The 22179-nt window shown below is 51.6% G+C and overlaps 1 protein-coding gene across 1 annotated transcript in view; it reads right to left on the reverse strand.

Annotated features, from left to right (window-relative positions):
* The window catches only part of TPO (thyroid peroxidase), a 124235-nt gene that overhangs the window by 9585 nt on the left and 92471 nt on the right, over positions 1-22179 (reverse strand). Inside the window, exon 14 of the mRNA XM_063713806.1 lies at positions 12457-12556. Coding sequence (XP_063569876.1) covers positions 12457-12556 — 100 coding nt within the window. The remainder of the gene's footprint in view (positions 1-12456; positions 12557-22179) is intronic.

Below are 22179 nucleotides of genomic sequence, written 5' to 3' on the forward strand. Positions count from 1 at the left end.
GGAATATATGGGGTTGCACACAGTGGGGGGGATTTGGGGAGGTTGCACACAGTCGGTGAGATTTGGGGGGGTTTCACACAGTGAGGGGAATATAAGGGGTTGCACACAGTGGGGGGCATTTAGGGAGGTTGGATACTGTTGGGGAATTTGAGGAGGTTACACACAGTGGGGGGGATTTCGGGAGGTTGCACACAGTCGGTGAGATTTGGGGGGGTTGCACACAGTGAGGGGAATATAGGGGGTTGCACACAGTGGGGGGCATTTAGGGAGGTTGGATACTGTTGGGGAATTTGAGGAGGTTACACACAGTTTGGGGGATTTGGGGAGGTTGCACAGCGTAGGGGGGTTTGGGGAAGTTGCACAGAGTTGGGATTTAGGGAGGTTGCACAGAGTGGGGGGGATTTGGGCAGGTTGCACAGAGTGGGGGGGATTTGTGGAGGTTGCACACAGTGGCGGGATTTGGGGAGGTTGCACATGGGGGGGGGATTTGAGGAGGTTGCACATGGTGTGGGGGGATTTCGGGAGGTTGCGCAGAGTAGGGGGGATTTCGGGAGGTTGCGCAGAGTAGGGGGGATTTGGGGAGGCTGCACAGAGTAGGGGGGATTTGGGGAGGTTGCACAGAGTGGGGTAGATTTGAGGTTGCACACAGTTGGGATTTGGGGAGGTTGCACAGAGTGGGGTTGATTTTGGGAGGTTGCACACAGTTGGGGAGATTTAGAGAACTTGCACACAGTGGGGGGGATTTGTGGAGGTTGCACACAGTGGGAGTATTTGAGGAGGTTGCTCACAGTGCGGGCATTTGAGTAGGTTGCTGACAGTGGGAGGGGATTTGAGGAGGTTGAAGACAGAGGGGGCGATTTGGGGAGGTTGCACACGGGGGGATTTGAGGAGGTTGCTCACAGTGGGGGCATTTGGGGAGTTTGCTCACAGTGGGGGGATTTGGGGAGGTTGCACATAGTGGGGGGATTTGGGGAGGTTGCACAGAGTTGGGGGGGATTTAAGGAGGTTGCACACAGTGCGGGGTATTTGAGGAGGTTGAACACAGTGGGGGGATTTGAGGAGGTTGCACACAGTGGGGGATTTGGGGACGTTGCTCACAGTGGGGGGATTTGGGGAGGTTGTTCACAGTGGGGGGATTTGAGGAGGTTGCACACAGTGGGGGGACGTGGGGAGTTTGCACACAGTGTGGGGATTTGGGGAGGTCGCTCACAGTGGGCGGATTTGAGGAGGTTGCACACAGTGGGTGGATTTGAGGAATTTGAACACAGTTGGGATTTCGGGAGGTTGCAAACAGTGGGGGGATTTGGGGAGGTTGCACACAGTGGGGGGATTTGGGGCGGTTGCCCACAGTCGGGGAATTTGAGGAGGTTGCACACAGTACGAGGGATTTAAGGAGGTTGCAGACAGTGGGCGGGATTTGGGGAGGTTGCACACAGTGAGGGGATTTGAGGAGGTTGCGCACAGTGGGGGGATTTGGGGGGTTGCACACATTGTGGGGGATAGCAGGAGGATTCACAGAGTGGGGGGGATTTGAGGAGGTTCCACAGAGTGGGAGGATTTGGGGAGGTAGCACACAGTGGGGGTATTTGGCGAGGTTGCAAAGAGTGGGAGGATTTGGGGAGTTTGCACACAGTTGGGAGATTTGGGGATGTTACACACCGTGGGGGGAATTTGGGGACATTGCAGACATAGGACCGGATTTGGGGAGGTTGCACACAGTGGGGGGATTTGAGGAGGTTGCACACAGCGAGGGATTTGGGGACGTTGCTCACAGTGGGGGGATTTGGGGCGGTTGTTCACAGTGGGTGGATTTGAGGAGGTTGCACACAGTTGGGGGGATGTGGAGAGTTTGCACACAGTGTGGGGATTTGGGGAGGTTGCTCACAGTGGGCGGATTTGAGGAGGTTGCACACAGTGGGTGGATTTGAGGAATTTGGACACAGTTGGGGGGATTTCGGGAGGTTGCAAACAGTGGGGGGATTTGAGGAGGTTGCACACAGTGGGGGGATTTAGGGGGGTTGCCCACCGTTGGGGGATTTGAGGAGGTTGCACACAGTACTGGGGATTTAAGGAGGTTGCAGACAGTGGGGGGGATTTGGGGAGGTTGCACACAGTGGGGGGATTTGGGGAGGTTGCACACAGTGGGAGGATTTGAGGAGGTTGCACACAGTGGGGGGATTTGGGGGGGTGGCACACATTGGGAGGGATAGCAGGAGGTTTCACAGAGTGGGGGGATTTGGGGAGGTAGCACACAGTGGGGGTACTTGGGGAGGTTGCAAAGAGGGGGGATTTGGGGAGTTTGCACACAGTTGGGAGATTTGGGGATGTTGCACACAGTAGGGGGGATTTGGGGACGTTGCACACAGTGGGCGGGATTTGGGGAGGTTGCACACAGTGGGGGGGATTTGGGGAGGTTGCACATAGTGGGGAATTTTGAGGAGGTTGCTCACAGTGGGGGGATGTGGGGAGGTTGTTCACAGTGGGGGGATTTGAGGAGGTTGCACACAGCTGGGGGGATTTAACGAGGTTACACAGAATGTGTGAGTTTTGGGGGAGTTGCACACAGTGAGGGAGATATGGGGGTTTGCGCACAGTGGAGGGGATTTGCGGGGGTTGCACACAGTGGGAGGGATGGGGGAGGTTGCCCACAGTGGGGGGGATATAGGGAGGCTGCACAGGGGGGATTTGGAGAGGTTGCACACAGTGGGGGGGATTTGGGGAGGTTGCACACAGTGGGGGGGATTTGGGGAGATTGCACACAGTGGGAGATATTTGGGGAGGTTGCAGAGATTGGGGGGATATGTGGAGGTTCCACAGAGTGGGCGGGATTTGGGGAGGTTGCACAGAGTGGGGGGATTTGAGGAGTTTGCTCACAGTGGGGGGGATTTGAGGAAGTTGCGCACAGTGGGGGGATTTGAGGAGGTTGCAGACAGGGGCGGATTTGGGGAGGTTGCAGACAGGGGCGGATTTGGGGAGGTTGCACACGGGGGGGATTTGGGGAGGTTGCACACAGTGGGGGGATTTGGGAAGGTTGCACACAGCGGGGGGATTTCGGGAGGTTGCACACAGTGGGGGGGATTTGAGGAGGTTGCACACAGTGGGGGGGATTTGAGGAGGTTGCACACAGTGGGGGGGATTTGAGGAGGTTGCACACAGTGGGGGGATTTGAGGAATTTGCTCACAGTGGGGGGATTTGGAGAGGTTGCTCACAGTGGGGGGATTTGGGGAGGTGGCACACAGTGGGGGATTTGGGAGACGTTGCTCACAGTGGGGGGATTTGAGGAGGTTGCTCACAGTGTGGGGGATTTGGGTAGGTGGCACACAGTGGGGGATTTGGGAGACGTTGCTCACAGTGGGGGGATTTGAGGAGGTTGCTCACAGTGTGGGGGATTTGAGGAGGTTGCACACAGTGGGGGGATTTGAGGAATTTGCTCACAGTGGGGGGATTTGGAGAGGTTGCTCACAGTGGGGGGATTTGGGGAGGTTGCACACAGTGGGGGATTTGGGAGATGTTGCTCACAGTGGGGGGATTTGAGGAGGTTGCTCACAGTGTGGGGGATTTGAGGAGGTTGCACAGAGTGGGGGGGATGTGGGGAGTTTGCACATAGTGGGGGGATTTGGGCAGGTTGCTCACAGTCAGGGGATTTGAGGAGGTTGCACACAGTGGGGAGATTTGAGGAGGTTGCTCAAAGTGGGCGGATTTGAGGAGGTTGCACACAGTGAGGGGATTTTAGGAGTTTGAACACAGTTGGGGGGATTTTGGGAGGTTGCAAACAGTTGGGGGATTTGAGGAGTTTGCACACAGTGTGGGGATTTGAGGAGGGTGCACAGAGTACGGGGGATTTGAGGAGGTTGCATACAGTGGCAGGGATTTGGGGAGGTTGCACACTGTGGGGGGATTTGAGGAGAGTGCACGAATTTGGGGGTATTTGAGGATGGTTGCACACAGTGGGGGGATTTGGGGGGATTGCTCACAGTGGGGAGATTTGAGGAGGTTGCACACATTGGGGGGATGTGGGGAGTTTGCACAGAGTGGGGGGATTTGAGGAGGTTGCACACAGTGTGGGGATTTGTTGTTTTGCTCACAGTGGGGGAGATTCAGGGGGGTTGCACACAGTGGGGGGATTTGGGGAGGTAGCACACAGTGGGGGGATTTGAGGAGGTTGCACACAGTGGGGGGATTTGGGGCTTTGCTCACAGTGGGGGAGATTTGGGGGGTTGCACACAGTGGGCAGATTTGGGGAGGTTGCACACAGTAGGGGGATTTGAGGAGGTTGCACAAAGTGGGGGGATTTGGGGGTTTGTTCACAGTGAGGGAGATTTGGGGGGTTGCACATAGTGGGGGGATTTAGGAGCTTGCACACAGTGGGGGTTTGGGGAGGTTGCAGACAGTGAGAGGGATTTGGGGAGGCTGCACACAGTGGGTGGTGTTTGGGTGGAGCCTTAGCGATGTGTCAGACTTGAACATTCTAGGCTGGGTTAAGATGATAAGGAGGGAGCATTCTACGGAAAGATTGAGGCTTGAATAAAAGGCAAGAAGTGGGAATGGCTGGGCATCTCCAGGGACAGATCAGAGAGACTGCGAGGGCACGGTGGCAGGGCCAGTGTGGGGTAGATGGTCTGGGATCAGGAGAGGGAGACAGATCAGAGAGACTGTGAGGGCACGGTGGCAGGCTGGTGTGGGGTAGAGAGACTGTGAGGGCACGGTGGCAGGCTGGTGTGGGGTAGAGAGACTGTGAGAGCACGGTGGCAGGCTGGTGTGGGGTAGAGAGACTGTAAGGGCACGGTGGCAGGCTGGTGTGGGGTAGAGAGACTGTGAGGGCACGGTGGCAGGCTGGTGTGGGGTAGAGAGACTGTGAGGGCACGGTGGCAGGCTGGTGTGGGGTAGAGAGACTGTGAGGGCACGGTGGCAGGCCGGTGTGGGGTAGAGAGACTGTGAGGGCACGGTGGCAGGCCGGTGTGGGGTAGAGAGACTGTGAGGGCACGGTGGCTAGACAGCCTGGGGTCAGGAGAGGGCACGGTGGCAGGGCCGGTGTGGGGTAGAGAGACTGTGAGGGCACGGTGGCAGGCTGGTGTGGGGTAGAGAGACTGTGAGGGCACGGTGGCAGGGCCGGTGTGGGGTAGACAGCCTGGGGTCAGGAGAGGGCACGGTGGCAGGCTGGTGTGGGGTAGAGAGACTGTGAGGGCACGGTGGCAGGGCGGGTGTGGGGTAGAGAGACTGTGAGGGCATGGTGGCTAGACAGCCTGGGGTCAGGAGAGGGCACGGTGGCAGGGCCGGTGTGGGGTAGAGAGACTGTGAGGGCACGGTGGCAGGCTGGTGTGGGGTAGAGAGACTGTGAGGGCACGGTGGCAGGGCCGGTGTGGGGTAGAGAGACTGTGAGGGCATGGTTGCAGGGCTGGTGTGGGGTAGGCAGCCTGGGGTCAGCAGAGGGCACGGTGGCAGGCTGGTGTGGGGTAGAGAGACTGTGAGGGCATGGTGGCAGGCTGGTGTGGGGTAGAGAGACTGTGAGGGCACGGTGGCAGGCTGGTGTGGGGTAGAGAGACTGTGAGGGCACGGTGGCAGGGCCGGTGTGGGGTAGAGAGACTGTGAGGGCACGGTGGCAGGGCCGGTGTGGGGTAGAGAGACTGTGAGGGCACGGTGGCAGGGCCGGTGTGGGGTAGACAGCCTGGGGTCAGGAGAGGGTGGAAAGCACATTTCCCACCTATATTTGCTCAGAAGTGGGTGGAGAAAGTGGGGCCGCAGAGGGAGGGGCTGGGAGCTGCCCAGAGAAAGCAGATGAGCCTGGCAGCCAGGCTTGGGTTCTGGGCTGGAAACTGGAAAATGCGTTCAGCTGAAGCCACCGGGGGACTGCGAGGTGGGAGGCTGTCGTTGCTGCGGCTTATATGTGACCAGCCTGGGAGCAGCTCCCTCTGCTCATTTCCAGGGCAGACGTGGGTCTCTAAGGAGCACAGGTCCTTCCCCAGGTCCTCTGGGGCCCGAGTGCCTCACAGACGCTGACTGACTCTGAGGGATTCCACTACAACAGGTTCGGATCCCCCGTGCTGTGTAGCCCAGGCTGGCCACTCTATGTCTGTCCCCCAGCAAAGGGCCAGTTCCCTCGGACTTCCCTAATGACGTCCTGAAGACAATTCCTGTCATCAACATGCAGTTCAGATGACCAGAAGCTTCAGACTCCATCTCAAGAGACTCAGGCCGTCTCTGCCCCAAGGCCCCAAGGCCTCTGGGGAAAGAGGGCCCTGGAGGAGGAGGGTCCCTGGGGAGGAGGGTCCTGGGGGAAGAGGGCACCGGGTCACCCATGGCTTACAGGGATCCCGTGGCCCGCAGCCCCATGGCTGCCTCAGCCTAGTCCCAGCTGGCTTCCATCCAGCATGCTTGTGAATCTAATGATAAAGAGAAGAGAGATGGCAGGAACCCCCTAAGCCGTGCCTAGAGAAAGAGGACCCGTCAGCTCACAGTGTGGGAAGGTGCGGGAGGGAACAAAGGGTTAGACGCCCTGGACAGAGGACAAACCTGGCTGCATCCTAGGGAAGGACCTCGCGGCTTTCCCATGGATTTGCTGGAAATTAATGCAAATGATTCAAACTTTCTTGAATTTATAATGCATACCGTAGGTAGGAATATCAATACAAAATACAGCTGAAATCAGCAAAAAGATATAGGGCACTGTTTACCAGTGACAAGGAAAACCTGAAAAATTGTATTTCAGAAATCGCAGAACTAAGTGATGGTGGAAAAGTAGAGTTGGTAAAAATAATAAAAATAAGAGCGAATGGAGAAGGACTGGAACTGCACATTTAGCATCTTCCCTGGACAGTAAGAATCAACAGACAAAATCTTCATGAAATTTAAGTTTAAAATGCTGAGCTAAGAAAGCCGGACCTGAAGAAATCATACCACAAAGGAAAACGCCTCCATGGCGAAAGGTCTAACTGGCAAAACTGACATGGACCAAAGAACTGATTTGGGGAATGAATTTTTAGTGTAAAAGTTTGCACAGAAAGAATTCAACTTGGTGAAAACAATTTCAATGCAATAAAACAAGTATAATACCTTGGAGGTATTTTAAATGCAGTGTCAAGAAAGTTGATGGAGTCGGTTTGATGGAGTTAACTCCAAATCATAGATTTGCAGTGAAAATATATTAACAATTTGTCACATTAATAATAATCAGACCAAAACATACAGTGTTAGACCCCAGACAGCAGGGTAGGTAGAAAATGAGGAGGAGAGTAGAGAAGCAAACACCTTTGTCTCACTAGGAGAGGAAACGTGTTTGCTGAGCACCTGCTGTGTGCCACACTGTGCTGGGTTCTCTCCCCTCCTGTGTCTCTCTCCGCTGTCTCTGTCTCTCTTTCTCCCTTTCCCTCTCTGTTCTCCTCCCTACTCCTCACCGCACAATAATGCCCTAAGGTGGAAATAAGATCATGTTTTTAAAGTTGAAGAATGAGACACAGAGGGAGGCGAGGCTGGGATTGCATTGAGCCCATTTGCTGGGAGCAGCATGGGGGTCTCAGGGTAGGTGGTGGGAAGACACTTCCTGAATGACTGACTTGACCTTCTGAGCTCACCTAATCATAGGTCTGGAGGTGCTGTGGTTTTGGTCCACGATGTTTCTGCCCTGGAACCCCAGGGTCTTCCCTGTTATGGTCTCTGACTCTGTAACTGCCGCTGTTCTCAAGCGTGTGTTAGCACATTAACATCCACTTTTTCATATCTTTCAGCTAAGTGGCATTTTGCAAACTAAATTGGTGCTTGGTGGCATATTTTTAGAACTCCAGAGTCTAAAATCAACTATAGCCAAATATTTCTTTCCCAAGTTTCCTTGGAAAGGTATTCATTTAATCTATGGCTGTCAATCTTAAAGAAAATTGCTAATTTTCTTGTGAGTGCGGGCTACAGACGCTAATATTTATCATAATGATAATGTGATAGATGTTTATAGGGATGTTTGCAAATACAAAATTGTTTATGAATAGGAAATTATAGTCATATCAGTTTTTGTTACAATTATACATTTAATAGTTATAATTACAGAACTAGCTAATTTGAAGTTATTTGCTTACAGCCTATTCAATTTTTATTGCTTAGTCTATTTCATGGTTAGCTGAGGGTTTTAATTATTAGTAATTGAGGTTTTTAAGGTTTAAAGACCAAATGATTCATAAAACATAGGGAATATTTCCTGCCACCACCCCGTCTAAAACTAGAGACACCATTTAAAGGTTAAAGTAGTCTCTTCCCAAAACAGATCAATATAGTGTCTTGTAGAGAGAATAGGTGACTATTCAATCTTCACTGGTAATGATTATTTGAAACAACAGCCCTGGCATGTGGAATATAATCTTCCCGCGAGGAGAAGCAGGGCAGCTGCAGCACGACCTCCAGCACCAGACAGGTCTTGGGTTCAAGGATCTGCTCTGGGCCTACCAGCTTTGAGCAAGTAACAGGCTCTCGCTCCACCTCCACATGCTACACTGAAAATGGACACAATCATAGCACTTCGTTAGTTTTCTGGGGCTGCAGTCACAGAGGATCACAGACTTGGCTGCTTAAACAGCAGAAGTTTATGACCTAGAGCTCTGGAGGCAGGAGTCCACATCGTGGTGCCTGCAGGCGGCTCCCCCTGCCTCCCTCCCAGTTCCTGAGGCTGCTGGCGATCTTCGCGGGCCCCAGCTTAGAGAAACCCCACCCTTATCTCTGCCTTCCCGTCGAGATGGCCTTCGCCTGCTCAGCATGACTCAGTCCAAACTCTTCTTTCTAGAGGAACACCAGCTATATTGAATTAGGGGCCCCTCTACTCCAGGACAGTCTCATTTTAACTAATTACACCTGCAGAGACCTTAGTTCCAAATAAGGTTACGTTCTGAGGTCCTAAAGGTCAGGATATAAACATATGTTCTGGGCAATGCACAGTTCAAGTCATGGCAAGCACCTGAGTCAGATGATTGATCAGAAAATCAGAGGAGACAGTGGCTAAGGATGACTTAGCGTTGCATCTGATACATGGCTTTAGCCATTACTATCAACTCTCTACTGGAAGGAATTTCTCACAGTTGTCTGAATTATGGTGTATGTTAGTTTTGTTAGAAGCTATGAAGCTACTCAGAAATACATCACTGAAATATCGTATGCCAGATAGATCATAAGGTCATGTGTCAAATGCAGGCATCTGGGTCAACCACAGTAGTTGTCAGAGGCCTTGCAGAATAACTGAAATGGGGAACTGGCTTTACTACCATATCTCAGCAGCAGAGACACAGGATGCAGAGCAGACGGCAGGTATAGAGGCTCTTCTTACAAGTGCTCACAAAAATAAAAACAACAGAAAATCTTATACACCAACAACAGACAAACAGAGAGCCAAATCATGAGTGAACTCCCATTCACAATTGCTTCAAAGAGAATAAAATACTTAGGAATCCAACTTATAAGGGACGTGTAGGACCTCTTCAAGGAGAACTATAAACCACTGCTCAATGAAATAAAAGAGGACACAAACAAATGGAAGAACATTCCATGCTCATGGGTAGGAAGAATCAATATCATGAAAATGGCCATACTGCCCAAGGTAATTTACAGATTCAATGCCATCCCCATCAAGCTACCAATGACTTTCTTCACAGAATTGGAAAAAACTACTTTAAAGTTCATATGGAACCAAAAAAGAGCCCGCATTGCCAAGTCAATCCTAAGCCAAAAGAACAAAGCTGGAGGCATCACACTACCTGACTTCAAAGTATACTACAAGGCTACAGTAACCAAAACAGCATGGTACTGGTACCAAAACAGAGCTATAGACCAATGGAATAGAACAGAGCCCTCAGAAATAACGCCACATATCTACAACTATCTGATTTTTGACAAACCTGACAAAAACAAGAAATGGGGAAAGGATTCCCTATTTAATAAATGGTGCTGGGAAAACTGGCTAGCCATATGTAGAAAGCTGAAACTGGATCCCTTTCTTACAACTTATACAAAAATTAATTCAAGATGGATTAAAGACTTAAATGTTAGACCTAAAACCATAAAAACCCTAGAGGAAAACCTAGGCTTTACCATTCAGGACATAGGCATGGGCAAGGACTTCATGTCTAAAACACCAAAAGCAATGGCAACAAAAGCCAAAATTGACAAATGGGATCTAATTAAACGCAAGAGCTTCTGCACAGCAAAAGAAACTACCATCAGAGTGAACAGGCAACCTACAAAATGGGAGAAAATTTTCGCAACCTACTCATCTGACAAAGGGCTAATATCCAGAATCTACAATGAACTCAAACAAATTTACAAGAAAAAAACAAACAACCCCATCAAAAAGTGGGCGAAGGACATGAACAGACACTTCTCAAAAGAAGTCATTTATGCAGCCAAAAAACACATGAAAAAATGCTCACCATCGCGGGCCATCAGAGAAATGCAAATCAAAACCACAGTGAGATACCACCTCACACCAGTTAGAATGGCAATCATTAAAAAGTCAGGAAACAACAGGTGCTGGAGAGGATGTGGAGAAATAGGAACACTTTCACACTGTTGGTGGGACTGTAAACTAGTTCAACCATGGTGGAAGTCAGTGTGGCAATTCCTCAGGGATCTAGAACTGGAAATACCATTTGACCCAGCCATCCCATTACTGGGTATATACCCAAAGGACTATAAATCATGCTGCTATAAAGACACATGCACACCTATGTTTATTGCGGCACTATTCACAATATCAGAGCCTTGGAACCAACCCAAATGTCCAACAATGATAGACTGGATTAAGAAAATGTGGCACATATACACCATGGAATACTGTGCAGCCATAAAAAATGATGAGTTCACGTCCTTTGCAGGGACATGGATGAAACTGGAAATCATCATTCTCAGTAAACTATCGCAAAGACAAAAAACCAAACACTGCATGTTCTCACTCATAGGTGGGAATTGAACAATGACAACGCATGGACAACAAGAAGGGGAACATCACACTCTGGGGACTGTTGTGGGGTGGGGGGAGGGGGGAGAGATAGCATTAGGAGATATACCTAATGCTAAATGACGAGTTAATGGGTGCAGCACACCAGCATGGCACATGTATATATATGTAACTAACCTGCACATTGTGCACGTGTACCCTAAAATTTAAAGTGTAATAACAATAAAATAAAAAAAATAAAAAAATAAAAAACAGAAAAGAGACCATTACTGTGGATTCTTGACAAGGCCCTTTGGAAGCGATAATGATCATGGGTAACAGCTGGTTGCTAAGCTTTCAAGTTTTTAAAAACCAGTTCCTGTAGGAGGTGCAAAAACTGTAAGAAAAAGATTTCCTGTTCAAGGGGCAGACATTCCTCAGTGTACTGAGAAGTTGCTAGAAAAATGAAGTTTGCTAGAATGTTGAGTTTCTATTATCGGGAAGATGAGAAACACCCTGGAAGATGGCCTTAGAGTGGGAAAATCCTGGATAATCCATAGATATGTGGTATCGGGTGATGCTGGGAGGCTTGGATAATCCATACATGTGTGGTATGGGGTGGTGCTGGGGGCTCGGCCAGTGGGGGGCTCGGCCAGTGAGGAGCTCTGAAGACCAGGGTGGAGGGCGAAGGCGACTGCAGGGGTCATCCTGGCAGAGGGCAGGGCTGGCTGCAGCAAGAGCATGCACAGGGCATGTTGGGCTGAGCCTGGCGCTCAGGGAGAGCAGAGGCTGAGAGACTGTGGCCTCTATTTGCAGGTATCCTGGGCATGGCCCTGGGGGCCCAGCCTGGGGCTGCAATGACTTCATATTGTGTTTGCTGTTATTTTTAATACTTTCTATATAAAATGAACAATTGTGCATTAAAAATGGAAGGGATGCTCAAGGAGTTTGGTTCTCAAGAGCAGCAAGGTGAGAAGCAGCAGCAAGGAGCAGTCCTCAGGGCTAGGGACGTGGACCAGCTGCCACATCCGAGGAAGCCTCGAGGGGCTCTTTCTGCAGAGAGCACTGTCACAGGGCAGGGCCTCTCAGGTGCGGGTCTGAGTCTTTCAACAGCAGCGCCATTTTTAACATGAAAGTTCAACTTCCAATTTCTGCCCTCAAGGGAGGGAATAAAACTGAAGAATAAAACTTTTTATTCATGGATGACCTTTTTTCTCTGAGAAACCTTTGTAAGAATCTTTACTCCTAACAAGAGACTACTTCAATGCAATCATTTAATGTTAGAAAAGTGTTCCATATTGCTGAATCTTCGTCTACAGATATCTGACACCACCTAAGGTGTACGAATGATCACTCCACTTTCATTATTTAAAGCATAATGAAAGATCCAGAGAGTCTATTATGTTGTACAAAATAGCTCTGAGATCAACGCCTTTGAGATACCAGTAATCTGTGTTAGCTTCAGGAAAATAAAGCAGCTTCATTGCAGCCATGTCCAGAGGAAAGGAGATTGCTTTGTGTCTAAGTAACAGTCAAAAAGTGAAGGACTTACCATCTGCAAATCACCGTCGAGGTGAGACCTGCCAAGCCTCCGATCAGCAGAGCAGCCAGCGAGATGGAGACCCAAGTTGCCCGAGGGAGCCTCCCAGAATCTGGGGCACAGAAAGAGGCCTGGTTAGAAGAACCTTCCAGGGCCTGGGCAAGCCAGGTTGTCCTGCCTGAGTCTGGGCCACACCCTGTCCTGGGCCAGCGGCCTTCACCCCACAGCATGACGCAGGGAGGGAGGGACATTTATCTGCCCAGAAAAGCCATTTAGACCATTAAGTCCAGACCTGAATGTGACGTGTGTGAGGAGAGCCAGCAGGGGACACAGGGCAGAGAAGTTGGCTCTCTCTCTATGGCAACCTCACTGTGGGCTCGGCACGGACGCTGTCCTGCAGGACCTTGCTGCCCAAACCAGGGAGGGCTCTCAGTGCTCTGGGAGTGGACCACAGGACCCAGGGGGCCCTTGGGGCCTCGGACCGGGGCAGGAAAGGTTCGCAACGTGGGCTGTAAGGGACGCAGTGTGACGCTGTGAGGTTTTGCCCTTGGCTGCATTTTATTTTTCCCAGAAGCCTCCTGGAGGTGAAGCCGTGGTTGAAGGAAGGTGGACAGCACCTTGCAGAGCTGGAGCCCTGGGGGGACGGGGGCACGGGGGCACGGGATGGCAACAGATTTTGGAGCTCATCCTAGGTCTCATCTGCCCATTCCAGAAAGAAACCGAACAAGGTTGGTGGGAATCAGACAGAGAAATGCAGAAGGCCCGACGGGACAGAGGAGAGAGGCAGCCCAGGAGCAGGCCCCAGAGCATCTGGTGAGGGGCCTGAGGAAGTGTCTCCCACCTGGACCTGCGTCTTCATCTGAAAAAGCCGGGGACTGAGTGAGGGCTTCTGGGCTCCAGCCCTTGGCTTCTGTGCTTTCTGCAAGGAGATGCCAGCCTGGGGCCACTGCGGCTCTGAACTCAGAGCTCCTTTGACCTAAGTTTTATTACTGACTTTTCTGTTTAGGTGCCCATTCGAGGTGGCCGAGGAGAAATCCAAGATGAAACGAAAACTGACTTTTAAATAAGAATTTAAATACTACCAATCAGTGTTTTTTTTTAAACAAACGTGGGTCGCCCTGGATAAACATCATCATGTGTGGTTGAAGAAAGGCTCTGGGGCTAAGAGCACATTCAGGTACCAGACAGAGGCAGCGGCTGGGGGAATGGGCGCTTGGTATGGTTCTATTTCTCACACTGGATTTTTTAAAGTGGGTTGTGAATGCGTCTGTGGGTGACTGCGGTTCCCTGTGCCACTTAGCGCCTGGGCGTGATTTGCAGGTGTGTCTCATTTGCAGCCCAGACACAGGTCGTGTCCATGGCTGTCTTCCTAGCATGGGTCTTTCCCAGCCCAGACACAGGTGGTATCTGTGGCTGTCTTCGTCGCATGGGTCTTGGACACTCAGCAAGCATTTGTTGGATACAAGAATGAATGAATAAATTCTAAATGCACATCCTGTTTCTCCAAAACGATCCTGTCCTCTTAGCCTTTGCACCTAATGACTTTTCCTCCTGGGATCCTCTAACCATCCTCCCGCCTCCAGGATCTCCTTCCTGCCACCTCTCACAGATGTAGGAGAGTCTGCAGGGCAACCTGAGCACAACAGCCTCTTGCTAAAAGCCCGTGGAGAGCAGAGCTGCTTGCTGGCCGTGGGACGCCGCTCCTCCCGCATCCAGAAAGAGGCTGGGTTCATGTTTCCATCCGCTGCTACTCGCTGTCACCCCCATGGCTGCTACAGGTGGGGGTTCCGCCTGTGCAGCTGGGGCTGGGGGTGCGGGGAAGGCTGAGCTGATTGAGGCCTGGGTGGGGATTCCAGGTAAGCACAGGCCAGGTCAGGGCAGTCAGGACAGTGCAGCCATGGAAATTCATTCTGGAATTGGTGTTTGACATTTCTGGGAGGGGGACTCCCCCTTCCTGCTGGATTTAGTTCTGAGAAACTTGGGCTGGAGGGGCCACCTGTGGAACTTCAAAAACCAGCAAAGCCAAGCATCTGACATCAGAGCCTTGAGTGAGAGGAGCCACGTCCTGGGCCGTGGTGAGCATCTGATTGAAGCCCACCTCACACCAGCAAACGGCAGACCCACAGCAGGGACGTAAGCAGCTCCATGTTTACCCAAAAGTGTGAAACGAGCCTGGGCAGGGGAAAGGCCAGATGCCGCACAGCAGAAACTTCCCTTTATTCTTTGCTCCAAATTTTTCTTTCTTGGCATTTTCAATTTCAAGAGCCAGTAAATCCGCTTGGAGCCAGGTTGAAGGCTGTGTGCTGCTGGGGATACCCGGCTGAGACAGGTCCTGAAGCCCCTGCATGTCCTACGGGGGCATTGCAAAGGTCACAGCTGCTGCCAGAGTGGCTTTCCGACCTCTTCAGTGCCACCCCGGGGAGCCCTGGAGTTCTCTGCTGTGGGCGTGGGCGTGGGTGCCCCTCTGGTGGGGCTGGGTGGGGTGGGATTCCCTGAGGCTGGGTGAAGGCCAACGAGGGCCTTTGGAAAGAAAGGGCATCGGGTTTGGGCAGGCCCTGGGCAGACAGAGGGCATTGGGATTTTGGAGAATTCAGGTCAGAATAATATGACTGGGATGGTTAATTTTATGGGTCAGCTTGACTGGAGCACAGGCGCCCAGATTAGACATTATTCCCACTGTGTTTTTGAGATGGGTCCTGGAAGGGATCAGCATTGGAATCTGTGGTCTGAGAAAAGCAGACGGCTTTCCCCAACACGGGTGGGCCCTGGTGCCCACCTTCCCTGGAACCTCTGGCCTCCAGCCAGGGCTCGTAGGAGGGGCTGTAAACATGGCTCAGCTGTTGCTCCTGGGTCACTCTCAGCCCTCAGCACCTGAGTGCATGTCCACTCAGCCGGGGCCTCTGCTTCTCTCTGTGTCTACCCTTCCTCATGGAGGCAGGCTTGGGTTTCACGCTGTCATTCTGAAAGCTGAGGGACAGCCATGTCCATCACCCTTTTGGGGTGTTCCATCCAGCAGTGACAGAGCTGGTGCGTCCAGGGACGGTGCTGGGTACTGCTGGCTGCGCGGTCTGTACAGAGAGGGCACTGACGGCTGCTTGTGCGGGAGCAGGGCTCTTTCATCAGGGACGTGTGTGGCCTCCGTGTGACAACAGTTAGGCTTGTGCGTCAGGAATGCAGAAAGGTCATGCCCAGCGTCCTAATTTTCCATGGTCGTTTTTGCAGGGACAGCAGTATAATCATAAGGGTGCTGGTGGTGGAGGAAGCACTGAGGCCAGCATCCCCAGCTGTTCACCTCCCAGCTCCTGAGATGCTCTGGGGGCATTTTCCCTCCCTCAGTCCCTTCCTTAGAAAGAGAAGGTCACTGTCCACCATCGTCCACCATCAGGCTCCACCAGCGGCCTGGCCCAGTGCCTCCGGAGGGCCTGGGTCCTGTCAGGGAGGCCAGGGAGGTACACGGCAGCTGTTGGAGAGGAAGCTCCTTGGAGGCAGCCAGCTGCTTGAGGGGCTGCAGGGCTCAGCGGGAAGATGTGTTCTGCGGCGGACCCTGACTTCACGTTCGGCAGCCAGGAGCCCAGCAGGGGCGGAGCGGGGCAGGGACAGCACCATGCAAGCATCACATCCACCGCACAGAACCAGAAGGCAGCGCGGAGCTCAGAGCTGCCCTGAGCACCGGCACTGCATGGGCGCTGGTCCCGGCTGGGCTCAGGGGCTCTCTGGGACGCCCTTGGCGGGGGCAGGATCTGGAAAGGCAGATGGACAGCGTCCAGGCAGGAGGATTCCTTAGCAAAGAGGTAGCACTGGAAGGGAACCTCTCAACTCTAGAGACACATTTGGCTTCCACATTGGCGTTTATAGAAAAGAGTCCTTAAGATGTAGGAAATACATCCTGGCTAACACGGTGAAACCCCGTCTCTACTAAAAATACAAAAACAAAAATTAGCCGGGCGTGGTGGTGGGCGTGGTGGTGGCGCCTGTAGTCCCAGCTACTCGGGAGGCTGAGGCAGGAGAATGGCGTGAACCCGGGAGGCTGAGCTTACAGTGAGCTGAGATCGCGCCACCGCACTCCAGTCTGGGCGACAGAGCGAGACTCCGTCTCAGAAAAAAAGATGCAGGAAATAGATAAATGTATGTTGTAATTGTTCTCAGGACAAAAACTAAAATGACGTTTGAAACAAAATATTGGAAATTAGTTTATGCAACTCATGCTCCTGTTGTATACACTTCTTCTAAAGTTTTATTCTGAAGATTAAAAGACGGCACTATGGACCAATTGGCTGTCGTGGGCTGAACCGGGTCTCCCAGATTCTTGTGCTGAAGCTCCAACCTCCTGGGCCTCAGAATGTGGCTGATTTGGGGATGGAGCATTTGAGGAGGTAATTGCAGTGGCATGGGGATGTCACTGTGGGCCGTGGCCCAAGGCAGCTATGTCCTTATGAGATGAGGAGACGCGGCCATGGACACACAGAGGGACTGCCCTGGGAGGACATGGGGAGAAGGTGGTATCTGCAGCCAAGGGGTGAGTCCTCAGGGGGAGCCAACCCTGCCCTCCCCTTGATCTTGGACTCCAGCCTCCAGGACTCGCTGAGAGAGAAATCTCTTGTTCAAGTGCCCAGTCTGCAGGGCTTTGCTATGGCACCCCCAGTCTTCAGGGCTGTGCTATGGCACCCCCAGTCTGCAGGGCTGTGCTATGGCACCCCCAGTCTGCAGGGCTGTGCTATGGCACCCTCAGTCTGCAGGGCTTTGCTATGGCACCCCCAGTCTGCAGGGCTTTGCTATGGCATCCCCAGTCTGCAGGACTTTTCTATGGCACCCCCAGTCTGCAGGGCTGTGCTATGGCACCCCCAGTCTCCAGGGCTGTGCTATGGCATCCCCAGGAAATGAATACAGTTCCTTTAACCACAACGTTAGGAAAAAAACACTACAAAAGCAGAGCTCCCTCTATAATTATATCGACACCTGAATCTATATGTGTATCTACATCTAAACTTATGTAGGGAGAGCTGTACGGAAATCTAAATGTATTCTTTTATACCTATATGTAAATGTATATCTACATCTATATATCTGCATCTGTGCCTACAACTAAACTAAGTCTCTATCCATAATATCTATACCCATATCTGTATCTAAATCTAAGTCTGTAAGTCACCGTGGAAACAGGAGAAGCCCTGGGCACCTGTGTATTAATCTCTCAGACATGGACCCTGGTGCACAGAATGGTCTTAAGCTCATGTGCTGCTGGCCCCCGTCACGGTGCATTCAAAGGGGGGGGCCCAGGAGGAAGAGAGGTAGTGGGCAAGTTCTCTTAGGCACAAATGCATCTTTGGGTGCTCTCCGGGAGGAGGAAGAGAGGTAGTGGGTGAGCCCTCTTAGGCACGAATTCATCTCTGGGTGCTCTCCCGGGGCTGTTCCTGACCTCCACTGGGCTTCCTTTCTCCTTCCTTCTGTGGGTGAGTCCAGAAGAAAACACCGGGAGGGATGGAGGGTGGTGGCTTCAGCTGGAGGACAGCAGTAGAAGTGTTTCCTGGGGCCCCATGGAGCCATCTGACGGGGTGAGATATTACCAAAAATACAGCAAGTGCTTCTGGGCTGTAGTCCAGCAAAATTGCAGTCTTGACGTAAATGCCCCATTGCCTTCGCCTGAACAGGGTTCTGAATCCGCTTTCTTGGGTTTGTGATAATAATGCGGAAAGCAGCTGAGCTCCTCTCTGTAAATATGGCAGCTTGGCCACCTGACTACCTTTGCAATTCACATCTGAACCATTGATTTAAACATTTTATTTAAAAACCTGAATGCAAGAGCAGCTGTTTCTAGCTTTCCATGATTGAGAGTGGTCTGCTTTGAAAGGAAGAGAGGATACGATTTCATATGGAGAAAAAACATGAATAAAATCAGAGGCTGATAAAACAATGAGTGTGAGGGGGAAATGCTGTGGAGAGAGAGGAAACCTGAAACAAGAGGGTGGGGTGTCCCTGAAAAGAGAGGGTGGGGTGTCCCTGAAACAAGAGGGTATCCTGTGCCTGAAACAAGAGGGTGTCCTGAAAGGACACAAGAGGGTGTCCCTGAAAGGAGACGGTGTGCTGTGCCTGAAACAAGAGGGTGGGGTGTCCCATCCCTAAAACAAGAGGGTGGGGTGTGCCTGAAACAAGAGGGTGGGGTGTCCCTGAAACAAGAGGGTATCCTGTGCCTGAAACAAGAGGGTGGGGTGTCCCTGAAAGGAGAGGGTGTGGTGTGCCTGAAACAAGAGGGTGGGGTGTCCCTGAAACATAAAGGTGTGCTATCCCTAAAACAAGAGGGTGGGGTGTGCCTGAAACAAGAGGGTGGGGTGTGCCTGAAACAAAAGGGTGGGGTGTCCCTGAAACATAAAGGTGTGCTGTCCCTGAAACAAGAGGGTGGGGAGTCCCTGAAACAAGAGGGTGAGGTGTGCCTGAAACAAGAGGTGAGGTGTGCCTGAAACCAGAGGGGGGGTGTGCCTGAAACAAGAGGGTGTGGTGTGCCTGAAACAAGAGGGTGGGGTGTCCCTGAAACAAGAAGGTGGGGTGTTCCTGAAACAAGAGGGTGTGGTGTGCCTGAAACAAGAAGGTGGGGTGTCCCTGAAACAGGAGGGTGGGGTGTGCCTGAAACGAGAGGGTATCTGTGCCTGAAACAAGAGAGTGGGGTGTCCCTGAAACAAGAGGGTGGTGTGTGCCTGAAACAATAGGGTGTGGTGTCCCTGAAACAAGAGGGTGGGGTGCGCCTGAAACAAGAGGGTGTGGTGTCCCTGAAACAAGAGGGTGTGGTGTGCCTGAAAGAAGAGGGTGGGGTGCGCCTGAAACAAGAGGGTGGGGTGCGCCTGACACAAGAGGGTGGGGTGTGCCTGAAACAAGAGGGTGGGGTGTGCCTGAAGCAAGAGGGTATCCTGTGCCTGAAACAAGAGGGTGGAGTGTCCCTGAAACAAGAGGGTATCCTGTGCCTGAAACAAGAGGGTGGGGTGTCCCTGAAACAAGAGAGTGTGGTTTCCCTGAAACAAGAGGATAGGGTGTGCCTGAAACACGAAGGTATCCTGTGCCTGAAACAAGAGGTGGGGTGTCTCTGAAAAAAGAGGGTATCCTGTGACTGAAACAAGAGGGTGGGGTGTGCCTGAAACAAGAGGGTGTGGTGTCCCTGAAACAAGAGGGTCCGGTGTGCCTGAAAAAAGAGGGTGGGGTGTCCCTTAAGAGGGTGGGGTGTCCCTGATACAAGAGGGTGTGGTGTCCCTGAAACAGGCCAGTGCTGTGTCCCTGAAACAAGAGGGTGGGGTATGCCTGAAACAAGAAGGTGGGGTGTCCCTGAAACAGGAGGGTGGGGTGTGCCTGAAACAAGAGGGTGTGCTGTCCCTGAAACAAGAGGGTATCTGTTCCTGAAACAAGAGAGTGGGGTGTCCCTGAAACAAGAGGGTGGGGTGTGCCTGAAACAAGAGGGTGTGGTGTCCCTGAAACAAGAGGTTGGGGTGTCCCTGAAATAAGAGGGTATCCTGTGCCTGAAACAAGATGGTGGGCTGTCTGTGAAAGAAGAGGGTGGGGTGTCCCTGAAACAAGAGGGTGTGTTTTCCCTGAAACAAGAGGGTATCCTGTGCCTGAAACAAGAGGGTGGGTTGTCCCTGAAACAAGAGGGGTGTGTGTGCCTGAAACAAAAGGGTGGGGTGACCCTGAAACAAGAGGGTGGGGTATCCCTGAAACAAGAGGGTGTCGTGTACCTGAAACAAGAGGTGGGGTGTCCCTGAAACAAGAGGGTGTCGTGTGCCTGAAACAAGAGGGTGTGGTGTCCCTGAAACAAGGGGGGGTCGTGTGCCTGAAACAAGAGGCGGGGTGTCCCTGAAACAAGAGGGTGGGGTGTCCCTGAAACAAGAGGGTGGGGTGTGCCTGAAACAAGAGGGTGGGGTGTCCCTGAAACAAGAGGGTGGTGTGTGCCTGAAACAAGAGGGTGGGGCGTGCCTGAAAGAAGAAGGTGGGGTGTCCCTGAAACAAGAGGGTGGGGTGTGCCTGAATCAAGAGGGTGGGGTGTCCCTGAAGGAAGAGGGTGGGGTGTCCCTGAAACAAGAGGGTGGGGCTTCCCTGAAACAAGAGGGTGGGGTGTGCCTGAAACAAGAGGGTAGGGTGTGCCTGAAACAAGAGGGTGGGGTGTCCCTGAAAGAAGAGGGTGGGATGTCCCTGAAACAAGAGGGTGGGGTGTGCCTGAAACAAGAAGGTGGGGTGTCCCTTAAAAAAGAGGGTGGGGTGTGCCTGAAACAAGAGGGTGGGGTGTGCCTCAAACAAGAGGGTGGGGTGTGCCTGATACAAGAAGGTGTGGTGTCCCTGAAACAAGAGGGTATCCTGTGCCTGAAACAAGAGGGTGGGGTGTCCCTGAAAAAAAAGGGAGGGGTATGCCTGAAACAAGAGGGGGTGTGTGTCTGAAACAAGAGGGTGCGTGTCCCTGAAACAAGAGGGTGTCGTGTGCCTGAAACAAGAGGTGTGGTGTCCCTGAAACAAGAGGGTGGGGTGTCCCTGAAACAAGAGGTTGTGCTGTCCCTGAAACAAGAGGGTGTGGGGTCCCTGAAACAAGAGGGTGTGGTGTCCCTGAAACAAGAGGTTGTGGTGTCCCTGAAACAAGAGGGTGGGGTGTGCCTGAAACAAGAGGGTGCGGTGTCCCTGAAACAAGACAGGGGGTGTGCCTGAAAGAATAGGGTGTGTTGTCCCTGAAACAAGAAGGGGGTTTGCCTGACACTGGGGTGGGGGTGTGCCTGACACAGGAGTGGGGGTGTGCCTCTCATCAGCAAATGTAAAAGAACAGAAATTATAACAAACCGTCTCTCCGACCACAGTGCAATCAAACTAGAACTCAGGATTAAGAAACTTACTCAAATCTGCTCAACTACATGGAAACTGAACAACCTGCTCCTGAATGACTACTGGGTACATAACGAAATGAAGGCTGAAATAAAGATGTTCTTTGAAACCAACGAGAACAAAGACACAACGTACCAGAATCTCTGGGACACATTCAAAGCAGTGTGTAGAGAGAAATTTATAGCACTAAATGACCACAAGAGAAAGCAGGAAAGACCTAAAATTGATACCCTAACATCACAATTAAAAGAACTAGAAAAGCAAGAGCAAACACATTCAAAAGCTAGCAGAAGGCAAGAAATAACTAAGATCAGAGCAGAACTGAAGGAAACGGAGACACATAAAACCCTTCAAAAAATTAATGAATCCAGGAGCTGGTAGTTTGAAAAAATCAACAAAATTGAAAGACCACTAGCAAGACTAATAAAGAAGAAAAGAGAGAAGAATCAAATAGACGCAATAAAAAATGATAAAGAGGATATCACCACCGATCCCACAGAAATACAAACTACCATCAGAGAATACTATAAACACCTCTACGCAAATAAACTAGAAAATCTAGAAAAAATGGATAAATTCCTCGACACATATATCCTCCCAAGAGTAAACCAGGAAGAAGTTGAATCTCTGAATAGACCAATAACAGGATCTGAAATTGTGGCAATAATCAATAGCTTACCAACCAAAAAAAGTCCAGGACCAGATGGATTCACAGCCGAATTCTACCAGAGGTACAAGGAGGAGCTGGTACCATTCCTTCTGAAACTATTCCAATCAATAGAAAAAGAGGGAAGCCTCCCTAACTCATTTTATGAGGCCAGCATCATCCTGATACCAAAGCCTGGCAGAGACACAACCAAAAAAGAGAATTTTAGACCAATATCCTTAATG

The sequence above is a fragment of the Pongo abelii genome, chromosome 12, assembly GCF_028885655.2.
Source record: "Pongo abelii isolate AG06213 chromosome 12, NHGRI_mPonAbe1-v2.0_pri, whole genome shotgun sequence".
Classification (NCBI taxonomy): domain Eukaryota; kingdom Metazoa; phylum Chordata; class Mammalia; order Primates; family Hominidae; genus Pongo; species Pongo abelii.